The 24,466-nt window shown below is 38.6% G+C and overlaps 1 protein-coding gene across 10 annotated transcripts in view; it reads left to right on the top strand.

The window, feature by feature from the left end:
• The first annotated feature begins 692 nt into the window (after positions 1–692).
• FKTN (fukutin) overlaps positions 693–24,466 on the top strand; it is an 89,499-nt gene continuing 65,725 nt past the window's right edge. For 5 of the 10 annotated variants that reach the window (XM_082842131.1, XM_082842136.1, XM_082842135.1 and 2 more), the window contains exons 1-2: positions 9,794–9,927; positions 13,740–13,926. In XM_082842131.1, the coding sequence (XP_082698257.1) occupies positions 9,902–9,927; positions 13,740–13,926 (213 nt within the window). In that variant the 5' untranslated portion in view covers positions 9,794–9,901. Of the gene's footprint in view, positions 712–3,435; positions 3,479–9,793; positions 9,928–13,739; positions 13,927–24,466 lie in introns of those variants that run through there. The other 5 variants (XR_014326303.1, XM_082842132.1, XM_082842129.1 and 2 more) reach the window with 3 other exon arrangements.

The raw sequence follows: 24,466 nt of genomic DNA, 5'->3' as shown, positions 1-24,466 counted from the left end.
AACTTCAAATTACAGTAATTTGTTTAGTGCTTTATAGTTTTCAAGATTATGTCAAAATTGATTCACCTGTGATCCTTAACAATAATTCTTTGGATTACACAGTTAAACAACCAGGTCCGGAATTGAATGTGTATATTTCTAGTCCTTAACAGGAGTATAACAGTCCGCGGGAGCTTGCACGTCCCACAGACACCTCAACCACAAGAGCAATATTAACTCGGCTACTGTTTCCCAATCTATCTCCCATCTCACCTGATGGTACCCAAACCAGAGTTCAGGGAGTTATTCTGAATCCCTCTGCAAAGCACACTCAAAAATTATTCGTTGTTTATCTGAAATTCATATTTAACTGGCATCCTATATTTTATCTGGCAAACTCACACACTTTGGGAAACACAGCTCAGCTGGTGCCTCTCCAATTCTAGGAGCAATTCCTAAAATCTCAGATCGCCTCAGTGCCCTGCTGTAGTTGTTACCTAGGCAACAGATAAAAAGAGCTTTGGCTACATGTCTAAATCCCCAAAGCCAGGAAATCACCGGGCTCCGTAAACTTCGGTGAGGAAGCAGCGTTGGTAGTAGACCAGGCGAAGGCCGGGGTTAACGGCTGCGACACCAAACCAACCGGTACGTAAAGGCTCCGCGCTTGACGGCCCCTTTTGCAGCGGTTGCTGTGAGTGCCGTAAAGTGGCGTTGCCGCTGGTGTTGGCGGAGGTAAGGTGTGAGAGGCGCGGCTTGGCCTCCGGGGACGGGTGGGCGCCTCAGGCGGATGTCGCCGGTGGCTCGGGTGCCGTCACTGGGCATTCCTCCAGCCGAATGGGCACTTGCCTCGGCCCAGGCAGGCCATAGGTCGAGCGCGTTCCGGGCGGGGGATACTCAGTGAGGCAGTCCACGAGCACCTCGGGTTGGATGTGCGCTTCGGCGTCCCTCCCACGCTCTTGGGCTTGTCAGCAAGTAAAATCGTCATCCCGAGACAGGTCCGGTGTTGGAGGCCGATCGAGACCCTTGTAGGACCCGACTGGGGTAGTGACGTTTGAATAGGGTCCTGAGAGCTGTCTCGGGATTTGCAAGAGGATCTCGGGGGCAGGGGTCGGCGGGAGGGAGGAGAGCATTGCAGGCTGTGGGGCCCGTGTGTGCAAAGGTGCAGAAGCATGAAAGAGACTACCAGGTTTGGGCAGCACTGCGTGTTAGGGTAATGGCTGGAGGAATGGGTGCGGAGAGGGGAGGGCCAGAAATGTGGCAGGAGCTACCGTTGGGTCTCAACTGGGACGAACCTTGATGCCCCATGAGGGAGTGTGGAGTGCTTCCTTGGGTAGTGGGGGAACTACAGCAGTTTTCTAGAGTGAGGGTAATTTAATTAACCATCCCTTTCTTTTATGCTTTCCCCCTGGGTTCAGCTTTCAGTTCAGTTGGAGGAGTATTTACTGAAGCGTCCCTTTTGTGTGCCTAATAATGGGGTGGACACAGCTAGCCATGCTAAATAAAGTTTCATATGAGAGAGAGAGAGAGATGACCGAAGCTTTGGATAGGAATCTGGGGAACTGAGTTAAGATTTCATCACCATCACCAATTTCTCAAGTAACGAGAGAAGTCGCTTCTCTCTGGGCCTCAGTTTTCTCAGATGTAAACGGAGGACCTAGATAACAACAGGTTCTTTCTACTTTTGAAGATAGCAGGTTTCCAAAGAATAAACATCAGCCTATGAACAAATATGAAAGTGAGTGATGGAGCAGTGCATTAGGAATTGGGAAAAGTAAAAAAGGCTGGGATTGAGCTGTACGTTGAGGATGGATAGGGTTTGAGTCATCAGGAGCTATCTCTGCTGAGCACCATAGATAAAGATACAGAAGACAGGAATAGGCATTTTAGAGTATATTTGCGGAGGTAGGCTTTGAGAGGATGGAGGATTTGGGAAGTATGGCACTAGAGGTTGAAGGAACCCCAAGTGGAAAGAAAATGCAGTACATTCTGAAAAGGAAGAAAAAAGGAATGAGAGAAATGTCAACAATATACAGTACTTGATTTCTTGGATCTAGGCGATTGTTATTTTGAACCTGTGTTTCTCAAAAGTGAATTTAACTGCTGTTGATAAAAATGAGAATTCTATCAGAATTTTAGCATGTGATAATGTATTGGGAGTAAGGTGATGCAGATTGTAGCTTTGCGTTGCCAATAACTAGCCTCTTGGGCTGTCATTTATTTCTTTCAGATCCTATTCTCCTCTGTAAAATGATGTTCTTGGATTAGGTGGTCTCTCTTCTCTAAAACCTGTAAAACAGGAGTCTGTGAGGATGGAGAACTATTCTCTTTGAAGGGGGCAGGGAGATAGTAGATGGAGAATAAAACTGTTAACTTTGAGGTGTAGGAAATAGAGTTGGTTATATAGACAGATGGGGTTATAGACTGAAACTTAAGTAAGTTTTCTCTCAGAGGTGGTATTTAAAATCTTGAAAATGAGTTTGCTTTTAGGGAGAGATTGTAAAGAGTATAGGGTGTGCGCATGGATAGGAGACTAGAGAAATGATTGAAGGAGACATGTAGATCTCAGGGCTATGAGCTAGGACTCCTTTTCAAAAAGGATTACATTTTGGGGGCCAGCATTTTTATTAAAATAATTTAACAGTATTTACAGTAAATATTAATATTAAGCTATCATTTTGGGGAACTCTAGCAGAAAATAATTCAAACAGATACAGTCTCCACTGTCATTCTGATTGTCTATTCAGAAGTAATATCATTTACTTGCTTATTTATTCAACAAATACTTGTGTGTTTCAGGCACTGCTGTGTGCTAGGGATGTACAATGAAGAAGGCAGATGTTGTTCCTATCGTCCCTGCATGTAAAGGCTGTAGTGTCCAAATCAGTGCTTTTCAAATTTTAATGCAAATATGAATCACCTGAGGATCTTAAAATGTAGATTAAATGTAGATTCTGAATCAGTAGGTCTGCAGTATGGCCTGAAAATTCTGCATTTTGACACGCTTCAACATGATGCTGAGGTTGCTCGTCTGAGGACCATACTTTTAAGTAGCAAAGATCTAGATCCTGTCTAGCAGGTATTAAGCCACTACTACTACTTACCAGCTGTTTTTATTAATAATTTTATTGTCTTTATGAAAATAATATATACTCATTATAAAAATTTTGGGACAATATAAAAAAGCATAAAGAACAATGTAAAAATCATGCCAATCCCCACACCTAGAGATGACCATTATTTTTTTGTATTTTTATTTTTTGCGGTACGTGGGCCTCTCACTGTTGTGGCCTCTCCTGTTGCGGAGCACAGGCTCCGGACACACAGGCTCAGAGGCCATGGCTCACGGGCCCAGCCACTCCGCGGCATGTGGAATCTTCCCGGACCGGGGCACGAACTCGTGTCCCCTGAATCAGCAGGCGGGCTCTCAACCACTGCGCCACCAGGGAAGCCCCGAGATGACCATTATTGATATATTGGTGAACATCCATCCAGATTTTATGTATGTACATATATTCACACTTTATATTTTGTACTAAGTACTTGATGCTTGCTGAGCCCTATGTTTGATTCTGTGTGTTTGATTCGCTTTATAGTTTTACTAAGATCAACACCCAGATATCCTCAACCAAGCAGTTAAGTACTTGCATTCTTGAGGGGAAGACTTTACTCAGTTAAAAATAGCTTGGTTTAACACTATTCTGTTACTCCAAAAATTGGAAGATAGTAAGATAATTAAAGCTTATAATGTGTGTGGGCTGTAGTATTTGTTAATTGAGCCACAGAAAGAGAGAATTTTTTTAAAGTTTTTTTGAAACTTAGTACTTTTTTTCTCTCATTACAAAATCAATCGATATTCACATAGGATAAATAAAAAGGAAAAAGAAAAGCACCTACAGTCCTTCCAACCCAAAGACAGCCACTGTTTTTACACTGGTGTGTATGCTACTAAGGTAGCTCTTAAATGACCCATGAAATAATGTATGTAAATAATGTTTAGGTCAAAAGAAATCCTTGGTTCCTCAACTTTATGCTGCCTTTGAAATAAACAGAATCTATTGTTTCTACTGTAGAGTCTTGTGACAGGGAACAGCTAGCAGGTTGACTGGTGTCTATAGTATGTACATAGGGCTCAGTGATATTTGTGAACTTAATGGAAAAATGAATGAATGAGGGAACAAACCAAACTGACCTGTGTGACATAAACTCTGGCTGTCACTCTTCACCTGCAGTTGCTCGCATTCACCACTTACCTCAAATACTTTTGTATACTCTTCTGGGCACACAGAGCTCTTGGGGCAACAGAGGTCCATCATAAATCTTTTAAAATCTATGTCTGTGCTTGAATTCTACTGTGGAAGAGTACAGAATATGGAATACTGGGGAATATGGAAACATATGATAGCCTCCTGTCTCAAGGAACTATAACTAGTTAAGACTGACCGCAAAAATAGTACAAATACACAATGCTGTGTGGATATAAAAGAGGGAGACTTTAGTTGTCTGAGAGCAGAGGGAATTTCTAGTAGGCTTTTAAGGTGACAGTTATTAATTATTGCTGGCATATATTGTATAGTTATCATGTTCTAGGTACTGTTCGGTGCTTTACATGTATTAGTCTGTCAGAACAGCCCTGTGAGTCAAGTACAATTTATAGATCCACTTTAAAGATGGGGCATAGAAAGATTAAGTAACCTGCCTGAGGACGTACATATAGGCTGCAAGTGGCACAGCAGGATTTGAACATAGCAGTCTGTCTTCGGAGCCTATGCTCTGAACTACTCAAAAGACAGTGAGGGGGCAGGATGTGGGGGAGAAGGCACTGTAGAGAGAAGGAATAGCATAGACAAATGCACCGAGGTGAGCAAGCACTGTATTGATGGTTTCATTTAGGGGATTAGTACTAAATAAGCCATAGGAGTTCTGAAAGCAGGGGAAACTGACACAAAGTGGTACTATAGAAATGACTGGACTTTGGTCCCTAAGATGGGTATTTTGAGGAAAGCCTGGTGGTAGAGTACAGATCTTCCTCAATTTGATAAACCCATCGTAAGTTGAAAATGCTGTTAATACACCTAACCTACCAAACATCATTAGAGTTTAGCCTAGCTTACCTTAAACATCTTCAGGACACTTACATTAGCCTACAGGTAGGCAAAATCATCTAACACAAAGCCTAGTTTATAATAAAGTATTGACTATCTCATATAATTTATTGAATACTGCAAATTAAAAGCGGAATGGTTATAAGGGCCAGTTGTTTCCTCTTGTGATCACGTGGTTGGCTGGGAGCTGTGCCTCGCTGCCACTGCCCAGCATCATGAGGGATTACGTGGCATTTATTGCTAGCCCAGGAAAAGATCAAAATTCAAGTGTGGTTTCTACTGAATGCTTGTCACTTTTGCACCATTGTAAAGTCAAAAACCATAAGTCAAACCATCGTAAGTTAGGGACTATCTGTACGCATGTAGGAGGCTTTCTATTTAGGCAGAGTTAATAAGCCTTTAAATTAGGCTAACTATACTGGAAATGGGAAAGAAATAACAGCTTGTAGAGGCACTACGAAGAATGTAAGTTTGGTGACTCAGATGTGGAATTAGAACCACAAAAACTATTTTGTTTTGAACATAAATATTTAGGGATACCATTAACAGAATAGAGGGGCAAGTCATGAAAGAAATCTGGTTTGAAGGTGGACAGTGATTTGTTTTAGGTGCTGGTGGAATGTTCAAGAGGACATCACCAACAGTCTGGTGAAATATTTATAAGTAGTAAGTAGCCAGTAGATATGGGAGGTATATCTAATAAAGTGATTAGGAGCAAGAGAATGTAAAGAGAACATCCATCCAGATTTCATATCAAACACAGAATTATTCAGTAGGTATATTAGGCAATGCCACTTCCTTCACCCTTTTACTTTGCCCCTGTAATATCAGTCCCTTCCTATCTTCACTTCCTTTCTTGTCTAGGTCTTTCATTTCAGACACTCTCTAAAAACTCAGTACTCCATAGCCATTTCAAAAGGAGTCACTATATATTTATGATTTTTCTGGAGTATCAAATGAAGAGATTAATTTTTTAATCTTCAAGTGTCAGCATATTGAGAGAGGTTACATTGCAAAGGGTTAAGAAGTGAATGAGTGGTAAGCAGATAAAGAGACTTTTTAAACCCTTACAGTCTAACCTTTGCTTCCAGGCTACTGACGCTCTTTTGCAAATTTAGCAATGAAAAGAAAGGAAAAGGAGCAGCAGTATTTAAGGAAGATGGATAGCATCTGTTGCTACTGGGCTTTTTTTTTGGCTTAGAGCAGCTGAAAATGTTGATTTTTTTTTTTTCATCTTAACTCTGAATACCTCTTCAGAAGCATTTTCTCTTTACGCTTTCCAGTCTGCTGCCTTATCTCAAAACATGCCTTTGCCTATTTAGACTACCCTGTTTCTTCTCTGTAGTTTAGCCTCCTGTTTTATTTTGCAGTGCAGGGCATATTTGAATCTCAGTTCTGTCTGATTCAGACCACCTATACCTTCCTCTCACTCCCCAGTGTTCCTGAATAAATTGGATCTAGCAGCATTGAGGGGACCAGGCTAGCACACATCATCTTATGAGCCTAAGTTCAGTGTCAGGGCTGATTATTTCTTGTCCAAGGGCCTCTGATATCGAGAGGTGATCCAGAAGGCAGTAGTGGGGAGAATTGGGATAAGAAAGTAAGGCCGTTTGACATTCTTTCAAACTGATCCCTACCAAGATGATTCTCAAAAAAGTAGTTGGAGAGGAGATGTCAGGTTAAGCCAGGTGCCAAAGTTTTTTGTGCCTTTACCATCAAAGAACAAATGATAATGTGAAAGGGAAATGGGAAGCTGAAAGAATATGAAATACTGCTCTTGGCTGTAGCAAGAACCTGAGAGCTATCTTGAACTTCCCATCCTGTATATTTTTCCTTCAAATTTGTATATGGCTTTTATCTACTGCTGGTTTTTTCCAACCTTTCTCATGCCTTGACACAAAGCAAAATTGATAATAGAGGGCGAAAGAAAGGGTAAAAGAATGTGTTTGTTCTTGGCTGGAGGTGACAGTCTTGGACTCTAGCTACCCCAGGCTCAAAAGACTGAGAGGATTGATAGCTCCGACACCCACAACCCATTAAAGGTTCAGCTGGGAAGCAGATCTGCCCATTCCTGTCTTCTTCATTGCCAGATCCTAGTTCATGCACTAGTTAGAGCCTGTTTCCAAGTCATCTAAGACTAATTCTATGCTGTAATATACCATACTTATATTAACCTTCTCATATTTGCATTAGAACTTGGAAGATACTTGGGTACTTAAACCTGGTAACTCCCCTTAGAGTCTCCATTACATCTCCCCGCCCCCTCATTTAAATTTACATCTCTGCGGTACTCTTTCTTCTTTGTCATTATTACTGTTTTCTTTAGGAAGCTTTACCTAAGTATATGTAAGAAAATACATTACTTGTCTTCTCTAGCATTTTTATTATGATAGCTAAAATGTCACATATAAAGAGAAATGTATATACAAATAATGTTTTTATTTTGATTCTATGCTATATTTCTCCATATGTTATTTTAAAATGTTTATTGTTCAGGAGTTGGAACCAAGTATAGGCTTTAAGCTCTAAAAAAATCACTTTTTCGTATTTCATATTCTGTTTTATTATGAAAGTTTCTGTAGGACAGAGAACTTTTTAAAATAAAAACTTTTTAAAAGTAGTTTTGTGTTCTTTTGAGCATTGTGCAGTGTCTTTGAGTATACTTAACATACTTATTTCTTGATAATAATTCAACCACTTTTAGGCTGGTAGGGGAGATGATTCATGCATTCTAATAGCTATAATTCAAAATAGAAAGTAGTAAAAGCCTTAGGGTTAGTTTCCTCTCCTTGTGCTCCATAGTAACCTGTATTTACTCCATGACCATTACACTTGAAGTTGTCTCTATATTTATCTCTGATAGAGTCTATCACAATTTAGAACAGTGGTTCTTAATAGATGTGAGGGTGGTAAGGATGGTGCTTGTGCATTTTGGAAAAAACTTCCCATGCTGTTCTTTAGCACATCATACCCTCTACCACCATTACCATCACCATTCTTCTTTTGAAAACTCTTACATACTCATCTCTAACGTCTTAGAAGATAGGGAACTGTATCATTTTCTCTCCAACTTAGCATTTTATTGGCATCTCTGCCTGTTAAGGTAGACAGTAAATATTTATTCCCTTCAAGAAGGTAAGACTAGGAATTTAGAGCTAGGAGAGTTCACTTCTGACTTTGAAGAGCATGAAAGATTTCATAAAAGAAGGGTCACTTGAGAGGAGTGATGAAAAGAGGTGTAGAACTGGTTCTGTGGAAATGGATGAGAACATTTCAGACAAGAGGGAATGAGTATAAAGCAAAGAGGCAAGAAAGGTCGTGTGTATTCCAGGAATACCTGGGCAAAAACCAAAGAGTGTGTGAAGTGGGAGAAAGCCTAGAATATTTGCGTGTGTTCAGTCATATTGTGAATACCCTTGAATGCCATTACAGTTGACCCTTGAACAGTGCAGGTGCCAACCCTCTGTCGACTGAAATAAAAACACACAACATGAGAGCTGTGAGTTTCAGTTTTATTTGGGGACTTACTGAGGACTGTAGTCTGGGAGACAGTCTCTCAGATAGCTCAGAGTAAGAAGAGGTAGTGGGGGAGGTCAGTAGATACATGATTTTGGCAAAGGGGTACGTGCACTCAAGCACACATGTCTGTAGAAAGTTGCTGCTAGTCACGAGGAACACATATCTCAGTTAATGATTTTAGTGCTTTTCTAAGTATGGGAAGATGGAAGGGTCCAGGTTCATAAACTGTTTCTCCTGAAATATTTCTAAGTATCTAAGGGCCTGTTTTGCCTGTTTCCCCAGAGCACAGAGTGCCTCATCCTGATCTTCACCCTGAATTCCTTTCAGATATGTTGTAGGTCAGCAACTGCAGTGGCTAATGACTTGATTCTTGTAGAACTGGATGGTGGGCACCATTCTTTATTTTACACCTCCCTGCAGTCAAAAATCTGCAGGTAGCAGAGTCAGCCCTCCGTATCTGCAGTTCCACACCAAAAGATTCAGTCAACAACAGATTGTGTAATACTATTTATTATTGAAAAAAATCTGCATATAAGTGGACCTGCATAGTTCAGATCCGTGTTGTTCAAGGGTCAAATGTATGTGGAATTTGAGCTTTATTTGTAGGTGGTAGAGAACCACTGAAATATTTTGATTATGGTGTAATTTGATTCATTTATCAGCAACTTGGTATATCTGTCAATGTATAGGTAAGATTATGGGTAGGCAGAAAGTGGAACCTGGGACATCAGTTACAATTAAGACATTTGTACAATTAGAGTTCAAATTAGAATGACAGTGAAGAATGAAGAGAGAGTTGGTGCCAGAGGGATTTTAGAGGTAAACTCAACAAGCCTTGGCCTCTCTTTTTTAAAGTATCACATTATTCATTTTAAAGTGGTAACTCCATTCCTAATGAAGAGATGGTGCTAGCAAATAGGAATGTTTTGACAGGCTAATATTCTTCCTTTGCAATAACTGCCTTGGCATTTATAGAAAATAAGTAATGAAGTAAAGTTAATTGGATATCATCTTGATAATAAAAATGTAGTTGTGATTGATATATTCTGGAGGTTTATTTCATTTAAGAATTAACTGTAGGTTAGAGTTATATCCAAAGAAAGAAAAAGATATTAATTTGGACTTTATGTTTCTGTAGTGGTTTATATAGGCCTTTCTTTCCGCCTGTTAATTCTGGCACAGAAAAGCCTGGGTTCTATAGCACACTCCAAATGCTACTTTACATTTCACTAGGAATCAGTGTACAATATGTTGATGCACTATTTACTACAACTATAAGAAACTGAGCTGAAATACTGAAAATGAAGGATATTCTTTTTGTTATCTTGTGAGCTGTCCTTATCAGAGTACATATTTGACAGTTTTATTTTAGCAAGGTTTAGCTGACAGCAAAACTAATACCATCATCAATATTGTTTTATGTTGCTAGTTTTTAGTTTTAGGAGATAGAACATGATCATGATTTATTCAGTTATCTTTGCTTTATGCATTATCTGTAAATCAAGTAGATTACTCACGTCACTGGTGATATTTCTCTTAAGTAGTTTGTTGACTTTATATAATATCATGTAGTGTTTGCTTTATATAGGCTTCTGCACTGGAAGCTCGTTTGGATTGTTTTAAAACTCTAAGACTTCTGATTTAAAGACGACAGAGTAAAGACATTTGTGCCTTCTTCTATCTGAAATTACCCTGAAACAGCAAGGAGAATGAGAGACAGAGATGTACAGTTGACCCTTGAACAACATGAGTTTGAACTGCTATATGTAGATTTTTTTAAATAGTAAATACTGCAGTACTATATGACCCCTGGGTGGTTGAATCCACAGATGCAAAACCGCATATATGAAGGAACCGCAGATATAGAGGAACCACATATGTATATGGAGGGCCAACTATACATTATATGCAGGTTTTTAACTGCAGAGGGTTGGTGCCCCAACCCCTGCATTGTTCAACTTTAATTACATCTTTGATGGGACTAGAGTCCTGTATCCCAAATTGAAATATTTGAGAAATATTTCTCAAATGTAAGCAGAAAGAGATTAAAAGAGCATTCTGGCAGAAAGAGATCTCAGAACTGACAGAGCAACGAGAAATAGATCTTCTGTTTACAGTGGTGTCAGGATGCATAGAAAAGCAGTGGGAGAAGCTTCCTTGGAATGTTTGGCAACATGAACTAGCAGGAAAGGAAGAGCAAATGAGAAAGCATACAGATACACAATCTTTGCAGGAAGCACTCTCTTGGTGAGGCAAGAAGTAATGGCTAAACAACTTTCTCTTGCTTGTTCTCACATATATTCTCTCTGTCTCTCTCACGCACACACATGCACAGAACACCCTGTATCATAAAGAGCTTTCTTGTATACTAAAGAGACTACCGGGGCTTCCCTGGTGGCGCAGTGGTTGAGAGTCCACCTGCCGATGCAGGGGACACGGGTTCGTGCCCTGGTCCAGGAAGATCCCACATGCCGCAGAGCGGCTGGGCCCGTGAGCCATGGCCGCTGAGCCTGTGCGTCCGGAGCCTGTGCTCCGCAACGGGAGAGGCCACAACAGTGAGAGGCCCGTGTACCGCAAAAAAAAAAGAGACTACCTTCTAGTCCACAACACAGCCTTGCTTCTTCCTTCCACAGTCCTCTTGCAAATAGTTGGCCTGAGTGGAGTTCATGTCATTCAAAGATTAATAATAGTAAAAAGGAAATTAGCACAGCAGCTACACAAAAATGTTATAAGAAGAAAAGCGAAAAGAAACGGAAAAACAAGTGACAAAGAACCCATGAGAAAACTGTATTGGCCTAACAAATTTAAGGAGACAATCACTTCTTTAAAGTAATAGAGAAAGTTAATTGGCTAGAAAGAAATAGTAAGACAACAGTAAATGGTGAGTAATAATTTGGCAGAACTCAAGAAAGAAAAGAAAAAAAAATCAGAAATAAAAGGCCAGGACTTCCCTTGTGGCACAGTGGGTTAAGAATCTGCCTGCCAATGCAGGGGACACAGGTTCAAGCCCTGGTCTGGGAAGATCCCACATGCTGTGGAGCAACTAAGCCCGTGCACCACAACTACTGAGCCTGCGCTCTAGAGCCCACAAGCTACAACTACTGAGACCCGTGTGCCACAACTACTGAAGCCCGCATGCCTAGAGCCTGTGCTCTGCAACAAGAGAAGCCACGACAATGAGAAGCCCATGCACCACAACGAAGAGTAGCCCCTGCTCGCTGCAACTAGAGAAAGCCCGCGCTCAGCAACAAAGACCCAACACAGCCAGACATAAAAATAAATAAATAAAGAGTCAATGAGAACATCGAAGAGTGGTCCCTTATAAAAGAAAAATAATAATAAAACGCCACATACGAAGCAAAAAGGAGAATTAACACTGTTGAAAGCTCAGTAAGGGATATGACGACAGGCTTTTGAAAGTTGAGCAAAGTGAAATGGGAGTGAAAGGAGATGAAACAAATGCTTAATTGTAGTTCTGGAAGTAGAGAACAACATTAGAACAGAAAAGTATTCAAACGTATAACTTAAGAAAACTTGCCGCAGAGAAAGAAATCTTGATTCTACAGATTGAAAGTGCACATAGTGAAGAAAAACTAATATATAGTCATTAACATCATTACATAACCTAGTTTTTAAAAAATTGGATTGCAAAGATAAGGAATGTGTTCTTTGCTCATCCCATTAAAAAGATCAGCTTATCTATAGGGGAGTGCCAGGGGAAGGATCAGATATTGTCAAGGGAGTATTTAGCATTGCAGGACAGTGGTACAAATTCTATAAGTCATCAGAGGAAAGAAAGTGTGACCTCATAGCCAAACTATTAGTTGACACCCGTTTTTTGTTCTTTTTTTTCATAAATTTATTTATTTATTTTTGGCTGCATTGGGTCTTCATTGCTGTGCACGGGCTTTCTCTAGTTGCGACCAGCGGGGGATACTCTTCCTTGTGGCGTACGGGCTTCTCATTGCAGTGGCTTCTCTTGTTGCAGAGCACAGGCTCTAGGCACACGGGCTCAGTAGTTGTGGCTCAGGGGCTCTAGAGCTCAGGCTCAGTAGTTGTGGCACATGGGCTTAGTTGTTCCACGGCATGTGGAATCTTCCTGGACCAGGGCTCGAACCCGTGTCCCCTGCACTGGCAGGTGGATTCTTAACCACTGCGCCACCAGGGAAGCCTGACACCCATTTTTGAACAATGTAGGAATTCAAGGTAAATAGTGCCCACAAGTCCTAAGGAGAAGATGAATACCAGCCATCCAGTAGCTGAACAGAGATGATACAGCAAAAGGATTGGCAGGGAATATAGTAGGAATAAGACTAAAAAAGTTGTGAGATTTGTATTGCAGAATGCGATAGAACGATAGCAAAGTAAATTAATAAAAGGATTGAAAGAGGAGAGATGCAGAAGGTAGATTTTCTCTTATTTTTTAGCTGGAGAACTAAAGACATACAAAGTTTAGACATCAAGTAATAGAGGTGTTAGTATATTTAAAGGAATAAATATAAATATTTGAACTGAATTGAATATGTTTGACCAAAATCAAACAGTGGAGAGGAGGTAAGAAGAAGTAGAACTATATTAAATTTCTTGTTCTAAAGAAATAGTCAGATGGGACCAAAGATGAAAGAACAAAAATTTTTATCGTGGCTTTTTTTACACTTGCAGAAAATGAAAATGTATATGGGATATTTATAAAAACTGACCACATCCTACATAACAAAAGACAAAGAGCTATTATACAGATGGTGTTCCTTGACCAAAAACTTAATTTTTTTCTATGGAAGTGGTTCTTAGTATGTTCAGCAGCATCAGCATTGCCTGGGAACTCATTAGAAATGCAAATTCAGAGGACTTACCCAGTTCTATTGAATCAGAGACCCTGGGGGAGAAGCCCCCCAGTCTCTTTTGGTCAGTTTTTATAGATATCCCATTTATGTTTTTTGTTATTTGCAACTGTAAAGAATGCTATGATAAACTTTTTTGTTCTTTCAAGTGTGGTCTCATATCTGATTATTTCTTTAGGATAGGAAATTACCAAGTCAAAGAAGGTTCTGTTGAACTTTAGATAACTTTTTCTTGGTTAATAAAGGTGAAAATTAAATACAGGTTTTTGTCTCTTTAGAAATATCTTTTTGTTCACAGAAAACAAGATTATCTTCTTATCCAAAAAGATGAAACCAACTGGGTTACTTTCAAAAGACAACCAAGTGAGCACCGCAGACTAATGAGTAGGATCAATAAGAACGTGATTTTGGCGCTTTTAACTTTGACAAGTTCTGCATTTCTGCTGTTTCAGTTGTACTACTACAAGCACTATTTATCAGCAAAGGTAATTTTTTTCCTCCTTTCTCATTATTAGACTTCATTTTAGCTGTATATTTTCCTAACATACTTCCCTTTTGCAGTACATAAAATTAATCAGTTTTTAAAATCTGTGCAGAAATAGTTCTTTGAGATTCTCATCCTCGTGAGTGTGGCAAGCACTTCAAAATTACAGTTAAATGTTATTAATAACATGCTAAAAGTCAGAGGTGCCAAGTTTCAGTGATGTTGAAATTTTCTGATAGAGTTATGTGAAAATTGTTATTTTTCCAAACAGATCATCACTCATTGGAAAGAATTCAATGATAAATAATTTTGATAAAATATTAGAATTAGTTTATTTTAGTACAGAGTATATTTTAATATAGTGTCTAACAGGGAAGTGTAGTGTTATAACTTACCTTTATTATAAATCTATAGGTATAAAGATGTAGAGACAATAATTTGGAATCTGGTAGCTTCTGAAGATCATACAGAAGTCCAGATAAGAAATTCCAAAGTTGAGAAGGTATTGCTGAATTGTGAAAAGTTGCCAAACACTCCCACTGGGATTAATTATAATAATAGCTACCATTATTGAGAATTGTGCTAGATACTGTCTATGCTTAATTTAACCCTAAAACCATTTTGGGGGGGAAATATGTTTTTGTTTGTATCGTCATTTGATAGTTAGAACTATTCTTCAGAACCATTTACTTCCCTTTCCCTCCCAAAGGGGATGATACTTCCCTGCCCTAGTTAAGCTTGACCATGAGACTTACTTTCGCTTGTGGAATGTTATAGACATTTTCAGAGATTTCAAATGGGCTCGTATGATGTGACTTGCCCTTTGTGCTCCCCTGACCTGCCAGGAGAAGAGTGTGCCCTGGGTAGATGCTGACCTCCAGCCTGAGCCCTGAATTAGATGTATGGAGCAGACCAAACATAGCTGCCCAGCTGACTCATACATCTATGAGGGAGAAAACAAATGCTTAAGCCTTTAAGATTGAGAGAGGTTTATCATGCAGCATTATTACATGAGGTTCCTAGACCTCATTTTACAAATATGAAAACCAAAACTCTGACAGAGATGTTAGATAACCTACCCCAATTACCCAGTTTCTAACATGCAAGCCTGACAGGTGTACCTAACTCCATTCTTTCCAGGCTATATTATTTTAAAAATAATTGACAAGTACTGAGGCTACCAGCTGTCTTGGCTGTTGACCCAGTGAATGTCTTTGTGTTTCATCTCCAACCCTTTGCTGATTATTTTCTTAGGATAAAGTCCTAGAGTGGAATTTCTGGGTCTAGGATGTACATTCTAGATTTTGTTACATATTGCAAAGTCACCTTTCCTAAGGATAAGTAGTGTGCCTGATTTCCTATACCCTTTCCAAATATGGGAATAATAACAACAATAACAATAATTATGGCATCCGTGTCATGCTTTTGAGATGCTTTTGGCTAATAGTAGCTTAAACAAATAGAGGGTTATTTGTCTCATACCTTTCAGTCCAGAGCTTCCAAAATTCTCTTGACATTTCCCTGGTGCTACAGTCCAGGCTGGAGGAGGAAATAGTGCATTCTAGGAGGCTTCTTCTTTTGTGACATGGCCAGCAGATTCCCAGCTGTAAGAAAATCTGGGAAAGCAAGATTTTACTATTAGTGTTAATGCTGTTGTTAGTTAGGTTTTCCAGAATTTATATTAGAGATCGCAAAGGAGAAGGGTTTTGGGAGTGGGTGTTAGGTCAACTTACCTATCGTGTCTGCCATAGCAGTTCACGTTTTTTGGTGTGCTCATAGGCTAGGCACTATGCTAAGCACTTCACATATATTTAATTCTTATAACAACAAATTGAGTAGATCCTGTTGTCCTCATTTTCCCAGCAGAAAAAACTGAGGTTTAGAGAAACTTGCTAAATTTGTCCAGTGTCACACAATTATTAAGTGAGGGAGATAGAATTTAAACCTGAGGAGTCTACCCCAAGAGCGCTTGTTCTTTATATTTCTGGTATTTTTGATGTTCAAGAGCCGAGAGATATTAAACTCCATTAGAGGCCATTTCTTTCTAATGAGGTTAAACATCTTTCCATATGCTTTTTGCTTTTTCCATATGCTGATGTTGTTGTCTTTTTCTGTAGTTGTTCTTTATAGTTTTAAGGATATTAAGCGTTTGCCATATATATCTCAAATATCTTCCCCAGTTTATTAATTTGCCTTTTACCTTTATATTCACGATGTACCCCCTTAATACACTAGTGTTCTATTTAATTTCTAGGTAGACAGGTATCAAGATCCTTCTCCCTTAGGGCATCTGGTTTTTATGTCATAAGTAGCCCAAGATTATGGAAATATTCACCTGTATTTTCATCAGATACTATTTTATGTTTAAATTTTTATACAAAATATAATTTATTTTAGTATGAGGTATGAGTTAGATATTTAATTTACAGTTTTACCCAAATGGTTAGTCAGCTGTCCCAATGTCACTTATTGAATGACTTCATTAATTTAAAAATCCAATCTTAATTATATGTTAAATTCATGTAAATAACTCCTGTCCTGACCTTCTTCCTTGGTAAGCAATGTGGCATAGTTGTTAAGAGCATGATCTCCAGCCTAGGATTAAACCTCATCTATCCTGCTTATTAGCTGTGGGATCTTGGGTAAATTACTTGACTTCTGTTACTTGACCTCTACTTCCTCATCTATGGAATTGGGACAGTAACAGTACCACCTATGAGACTTGTGAAACTTATATGAATTAATAGACATAAAGCGTTTGGAACAGTACAAGTCACATAGAAAGAGATCAGTACATATTAGCTATTATTTTTATTATTATTATCTTCAATTTTATAATGAAAAATAGTATTTGTTGTATTGAGTCCATGACATACAAACTGCTTTAGTAATAAGTGCCATATTCTTTAAACAAAATAGAATATTTTGAACAAAATAAAGCATTAAATTAAATAAAGTTCAGTTAACCTTTGTATACTATTAAATTTGTAAAATTTGCATTATCTGTACTAGAGTTCTTGTTTTTTATGTTTAATTTTAATAATAGGTGGAAATTACAACATCTAAGTTCTAAATACCAAAGGTTATTTTTATTTTATTGAAGAATATGGAAATTATATTAAACTATTCCTAGCCAAGTAATTTTGTATTCTTTAAGATGGAATTTTAAAACTTATTAATTCAGAAACTTTTATGTAAAAGTCATGTGTTGGGCATTTTGCTAAGGTGATAAACAGTGATTGGGAAGTAGTCTCTTTCCTCTCTATATTTATAATTTAATTGGGGACAGATGTTAATGGGACAATAAATGTTTCCTATATATTATTAATGTGAAGGTAAGATACTTTGTAACAAATACAAGTAGTTTCTCTATACTAACAGGAAAAAAAAAGCTTTATTTAAAAATAGGGTTAGACTAACTGCTGAAGCTACCAACTTTTAAAAATTTTTTAGTTTTGTTGTGGAAGAAGTTTTAACTTTTGGCTTTTTATTAAACTTCAAGATTTTACTTACATACAAACTTTAGGGAAGTACAGATGCATCCTCTGTAATCTAATACAGATTCTCCTGACATAGGAGGAGAACCCAGAATTTTGTGAACTTTGTTTATTGATCGTATCTGAATTGTCTTCCTCATTTGTTCAGTGAACAATATTTTGGGGGGATAATCTTAGATAAATAAAGTTCACATGAAAATGATTTTTAGTTCAGTCAAATTTGTTTGATTTGGCAAAAGAGTACATAATAGTAGCCTTGATCAATACTAAATAATAGGTCAGCATCATCAACAGAGAAACCTTGATTCTAGGTCATCCTTGAACTTTGAGGTGATTTAGAGAGACCCTTGAGATTATGTATTAGACCTAGGGCAGGCATGAAAAATGGGTTTTATCATTGGTCCCCAACCCATATCTAGTGTAGTAGATGTTTAGGACTACAGAGTTTTTCAGGCTCTTCAATGGAGAGAAATACAATATCTATCATTGGTTAGGGAAGAAGGGCTATTTTCTTTCTTGGAGTTAAGGAGGGCTACTTCTGTCTATCTATTTCTTGGGCCTCACCATGGAATTCCTTTTGACCCTAGCTGGTTATGCAAGTTTAGTCTTTCAGTGTCCTCCTAAATGAGGTCTGAATAATCCAGTTATCTGATAGCATTGAAGATAGGAACTAGCAGATTATATCTGTTGAGTCTGGTAAAATTCCACTGATGGATACAGTTCACTCTTCAGATTCCATAACAACCATCCAAGTCTTTGAAATACAAACTCTTCCAGGCCTTCAAAGGGAAAGACTTGTCTCTAGCACCCTCTAGGGAATGTCAGTTGTTCATTGTTTTTTACTGCGTTTAACAGGATAGTGTGATTATGATTCTGTGTTGCTCATTCAGTCTGTGTTTCTTGACTGTATGTTACATAAAGGGCACTTGGTAGGAATACAGAGATAAGTAGAACATAGGTCCTAAATCTCAAGGAACTCAAAATTTGATAGAAGTGGTAGCAGCAGTAATTCTTGAGTTTTGGGCCTAGATAGTCCTGAGTTTGAACCCTCATTCAGTTGTTTGACTGAGCCTGCTCTCTAGAGCCCATGAGCCACAACTACTGAGCCCATGTGCCACAACTACTGAAGCCAGCATGCCTAGAGCCCGTGCTGCACAAGAGAAGCCACCACAGTGAGAAGCCCATGCACTGCAACGAAAGAGTAGCCCCCGCTCGCCGCAACTAGAGAAAGCCCGCGCACAGCAACAAAGACCCAACATGGCCAAAAATTTAAAAAAAATAAAATAAAAATAAAATAAATAAAAGAATACATTTTAAAAAAAAGATTGCTAAGTTCAGTTCCTAAAGCTTGTGTCTTCACTCATAGGGCTATTCCAACATGTAAATACAAGTATGTTCAAACAAAACACTATAACATTGATAAGAAGATATGAAATGAGATAGCTTTAAGGAGTTCTGCATCCCAATTGAAAGTCATAAAATATTGATGCCTCAGTGGAAAGAAGACAAAGCCAATGAACCATGTTTGTGTAAAGCACTGAGTGAACCAAACCTTGATGATGTTCTTGACTTACAACCGTAAGCTGCACCGCTGCCTGTAGTAATCAGTTATTCTTATTACCTAGAAGGCCACTTAACAGTGTTCTGTGCTAGGATATCGTTCTTTGCATTATATTTAGTAACCTGTGTGTGTTTGGTTAGAAGGCAGGGGAGGGAGTTGAAAGGGGAATTTGGATTTCAAATTTGGCAGTAGTCATTCACAGTGAACAATTTCATAATCCATTATTAGAAATGGAAATTAATCTTATAACCATTTAGATCATGTGTAACAGGTTTTTGAAGTGTTTTCAGTTGGTCAGTTACTGAAGCATGATTTTTCTTAGATCTTCTTTGACTTCTGGCTAGTTCCGTTTTGTTCTGAAGGCTAATGTTTAGATCATTGCTGAGAAAGAATATCATGCTTGATAGTCTCATCTAGTATGGTAAACTTTGATAAATGCTACTGTTCCCCCTTCCCATCCTTCCCCCGCCCCGCCACTCCTGCCATTATCCAGGAGAAATGTGAAAGAATTTCTTTCATTAGAATTAAAGGGTATTTAAAATTTTTTTCCGTTTATTCCCAGACTTTAAGCTGTATAAGTTTCTGGCCAAGCAGCTTTGATTATTAATAAACATAGCTTTCCCACCAGTTATTGAAGACTTAAAAATATTTCTTTAAAGTACTACCATTAGGTCCAATAGGCATGATTAATTATCATGCTGAATTAAGAATTGTTTTTTTGGTGTCTGTAAGAAACTGATTGTTGGCTACTATCTTTAAAAAATGACAGGATCATTTAAATCTTTACTTCTGTTTCCTGAATGCTTTTTCTTTGATGGCATATCTTAATTTGATTCATTTATCAGTGGAGTTCAGTAGCCACCAGACTGTTTCTACCAGTCCTGTTTGGGATCTGATTCTCTCTCTCCATTCGTTTATTCATTTCACTTAAGTTTTCAACACAAATATCTCATAGATAGTGTTTCAGAATATCTTTAGACGTTTTTAACCTCTTGACTTTTACCTTATGGCTTTTCTTTTAGAACATTCAGTCATTCATTTGTCAAGTATTTGTTGAGAGTTTACTATGTGCTAAGCACAGTACTAGGCTATGAGACAAAATGATGAATCAAGTGCAGTCCTTGCTGCCTAGGAACCCACAAATTGGGGGAGTTCGGGGTTGAAGGGGAAAGGGGAAAAGAAATATATAGAGACATATAAACAAATGACATCAATATGATATGTTACTTCTTCAAATCACACATCATAAAACACTGTTCTGCCTACTTTACTACTTATAGCTTAAGAACTCTTCTTTACCTCTACCCTTTGTAATGCTCTTCAGGCAAAAATAACAGCCGTCAGAGTTATTTTTCTTAAATACAGATCTGATCAAGTTATTCTCTGCATAAAATACCTATGGAATAAGATCCCAACTTCTTACCATGGTGCGGTAGATAGTCTCTGTTTGCCTCTCCAGGTCCTCTCCTCGCCATACTCTGTGGCTTGAGAGGCTGACCTCTGTGGACTACATTAGCTGAGCTCCCTTGCTCTTTGTTTGCCATTTGGGTTTAGCCAATGGGAGGCATCAGCTGGAGACTGGAGACCAGGACGAAAGAGGCCAGGTTATTTATTCTCTTGGTTCTCCATTTGTAGGGCTATTGGTTGATAGTGACTGCATTCCTCCTGTACAGCAAAGTTGTAGCCACTGCATGCCATTAACTGTTCCTACCGAGGTGGATTAACCATTAAGATAATGAAATTTAAACTGCAACTCCCCTCACTTCCAAGGCTCTTGGAGGAGCCTTAGGAATATGTTACAAAACTGTGTATTTTTGTAAAGTTTGCAATAGATAATTTATTGCATTTTTTTTTCTGAAAAAGGACGACCAAAATTGTATAATCTTCAAGCTGTATAAAAGTGGATCCTCTTATGTCCCTATCCTTGACTCTTTGAGCTTAGATAAGTGCAAAGTTTTCAGGGAATGAGGAACTGCTGAGTAACCTATTTGGGAAGGATATGATTAAATATTTCATGGATAAAGTAATAGTTTGGATTGGTCTTATAGGATGAGTAGGAGTTCTCCATGTAAAGAAGGATGGGAGAGCCATTACAAATAGAGGAAACAGCCTATGTAAAGGGAATGAGCTATGTGTATGTTTAGAAGAGGAGTACACTAAGTAGAGACCGAAGGAAACACAAAGGTCCTGAGGCAGGAACTTGCCTGGCAGTTTTGAAACAGCAGAGAGATCACTGTGGCTGTAGAGGAGTGAGAGAGGAGAATAGTAGGTAAGGTCAGAGAGTTCTATATTTTTTATGGCCTTGTAAGCCACTATAAAGGCTTTGGCTTTTATTCTGAATGAGATTGGGGACTCTAGGAAGGTTTTGAGCTGAAATGTGACATGACCTGACATTTTTTAATAAAAAGAAGTAGTGCGGATGCTCCGTTGAGAACAGATTGTAGGGGCAAGGGCTGAAACAGACCAGTTAGAAGGTGTTCTAGTAATTTACATGAGATGATGATGGCTTGGACACAGGAGCTAGTGGTGGAATTTGTGAGAAATGGAAAGTAGAGTTATCAGGATTTGTTGATGGGCTAGATGTGGGGTATGAAAGACAGAAAAGAGTCAGGGATAATGCTAGGTTTTTGTGTGTGTGTGTGGCTGTGCTGGGTTTTTGTTGCTGTGTGTGGGCTTTCTCTGGTTGTGGTGAGCGGGGGGCTACTCTTCTTTGCGGTGCGCAGGCATCTCATTGTTGTGGCTTCTCTTGTTGCAGAGCACGGGCTCTAGGCACGTGGGCTTCAGTAGTTGTGGCACGTGGGCTCAGTAACTGTGGCTCGTGGGCTCTAGAGCGCAGGCTCAGTAGCTGTGGCGCACGGGCTTAGTTGCTCTGCGGCATGTGGGATCTTCCCGGGCCAGGGATCAAACCCGTGTCCTCTGCATTGGCAGGTGGATCCTTAACCACTGCGCCACCAGGGAAGCCCCAATGCTAGTATTTTTGACCTAGATAATTGGAAGGGAGAAGTTGCTGTTTAACGAGATGGGAAAGACTAGAGGAAGCAAGTTTGAAGAATGGTGAAGATCAGGAGTTTTTTTGTACATACTAAGTTTGAGATGCCTATCTGACGTCCAAATGAAGAAGGTGAATAGACATTTGAATATATAAGTCTGGAGTACAAAGGACTGATGTGGTTGGGAATATAAACTGGGGGTTGTAAGCATATAGATTGTATTTAAAGCTGTGAGTGGATGAGTTACCAAGGAAGTAAACATAGAGTAAAAAGAGGAGGAGAAAAATCTCATGGTCTGAGCTTTGGGACCCTCCAACATGTCTTGGAGCTGAGAAGAAGTAGCAAATGGGACCAAGGAGTAGTTGGAGAGAAATAGCAGGAAACCAGAAGTATGGGGATCCTGAGAGCCAAGTGAATGAAGTGTTTAGGTGAGGCAGAGGTGATAAATAATTCTTGATAGATCAAATAAGACAAGAACTCATAGTTGACCATTGGATTTAGCAATATGGAGGTTACTGGTGAACTTGATGAATACTTGGCAGAGTGAACTTAAGCTCAAGTAAGTACATGACAGGAGAGAAACTGGAGGGAGTGAGAATGGACTACCCATTAAGAGTTTTGCTGTAAAGGGGGACAGAAAATTGTTAGTTGGGAAAAGAGAAGTCAAGACGGGTTTTCTGTTTTAATTATTTAAGATAGGAGAAATAATTTCATATTTGTATACTGATGGGAGTGATCCAATAGAGAAAACAAATTAAACAACTCAGAAATTTAGTTTTATCTACTAATGTAGGGCTATGGTGAGCAACAAGTGGCTATATTATAGAATTTGCAATCTTTTTTCAAGGATGAGGATCGCAAAGCTGCCTCTGATGTTTTGTAAATATCCTTGGTATATTTTCTTTGTAAAAAATTAATTTATTATTCAAATATAGTTGATTTACAGTATTATATTTGTTTCAGGTGTACAACATAGTGATTCAATATTTTTATAGATTATACTCCATTTAAAGTTGTTATAAAATATTGGCAGTATTTCCCCGTGCTGTACAATATATCTTCATAACTCATTTATTTTATACATAGTAGTTTGTGCTTCTTAATCCTCTACCCGTATCTTGCCCCTCCCCACTTCCCTCTCCCCACTGCTAACCACTAGTTTGTTCTTTATGAGTCTGTTTATGTTTTGTCATATTCATTCATTATTTTTTAGATTCCACATATAAATGATATCATATAGTATTTGACTTTCTCTGTCTGACTTATTTCACTAAGCATAATATCCTCTAGGTTCATCCATATTGCAAATGGCAGGATTTCCTTTTTATGGCTGAGTAGTATTCCAGTGTGTGTGTGTGTGTGTGTGTGTGTGTGTGTGTGTGTGTGTGTATGCGCCACATCATCATTTTCCATTCATCTGTTGATGGGCACTTAGGTTGCTTCCAAATCTTGGCTATTGTAAGTAATGCTGCTATGAACATTGGGATGTATGTATCTTTTCGAATAAGTGTTTTCATTTTCTTCGGACATATAACCAGGAGTGCTCTTGCTGAATCCTAGAGAAATATTCCTTGGTGTTAAAATGTTACTGTTTAAGTTGCAGAGCTTGTGAGGAGAGACCAGTTCTGGTTCTACCTTAATCACTCAGTATACCTTTCTTCCTTCCTTCCCTCCAATTAGCAAACTGTTATTAAGCATTTTACTAGTTGTCAAGCACTATGCTAGATACTGGTGATACAAAGGTGGATTGGATTTGGTCCCTGCCCTTGAGTTTACAGTTTAATGGGGAAATGAGTCTCCTGTTTAGGAACTTGGAGCACACTTCATTTTCAGGGTGAGAATATTCTTACTGCTTTTCAAAATACTTCCATCTAACAGATAAAGAGCACATTCAATGCATAAGAAACTTCTTTGAGCTTGAAACATTCTTCCTCTTGTCTCTAGACGATCAGACATTCTTTCTCCTGTGACTTTCAAAGTGTTTTGGTGATTAACACATGAAGAACTGATAATACTTTTTTCCTTCTGATTCTCTAGACCTGAATGTTTTAAAAAATATTCTTTAAAAAATAACTCAACATTTGCAAGTATGATATATGTTATGAAAAGTGTGGGCATTGGAGCTCTCTGTGGAACAGAAATAATAATGCCTACTTTGCAGGATAGTTATGCGAGATAGATGAGAATACATAATTCATATGTGGAAGTACACTTAGAAGCTGCTCAATAATTATTATACTTTCTTATCACTTTGCCAAGGTCTGCAAACACTAAGTCAGTGTGTGGAGGTAAGCTGAAGTTAGGGATATGGAGCTAAATGGATAAACACTAATTCTAAAGAGATAGCAAAGAGTTTACTATTCATTGATGGAAATTAATTGGTTCAGAGATGTTGACCGTATTTATTTAATTAAGTGATGACACTTAATTAAATTATAGCAATCTGTCAGTGTTTTCCGTCTTGGGTAGTTGTATTATGTACTTGTAGAATTC

This window comes from Leucopleurus acutus (assembly GCF_964270905.1).
Source record: "Leucopleurus acutus genome assembly, chromosome: 7".
Lineage (NCBI taxonomy): Eukaryota > Metazoa > Chordata > Mammalia > Artiodactyla > Delphinidae > Leucopleurus > Leucopleurus acutus.
Note: the sequence above shows the minus strand (reverse complement) of the source record. Positions and strands in the feature narration are given on the sequence as shown.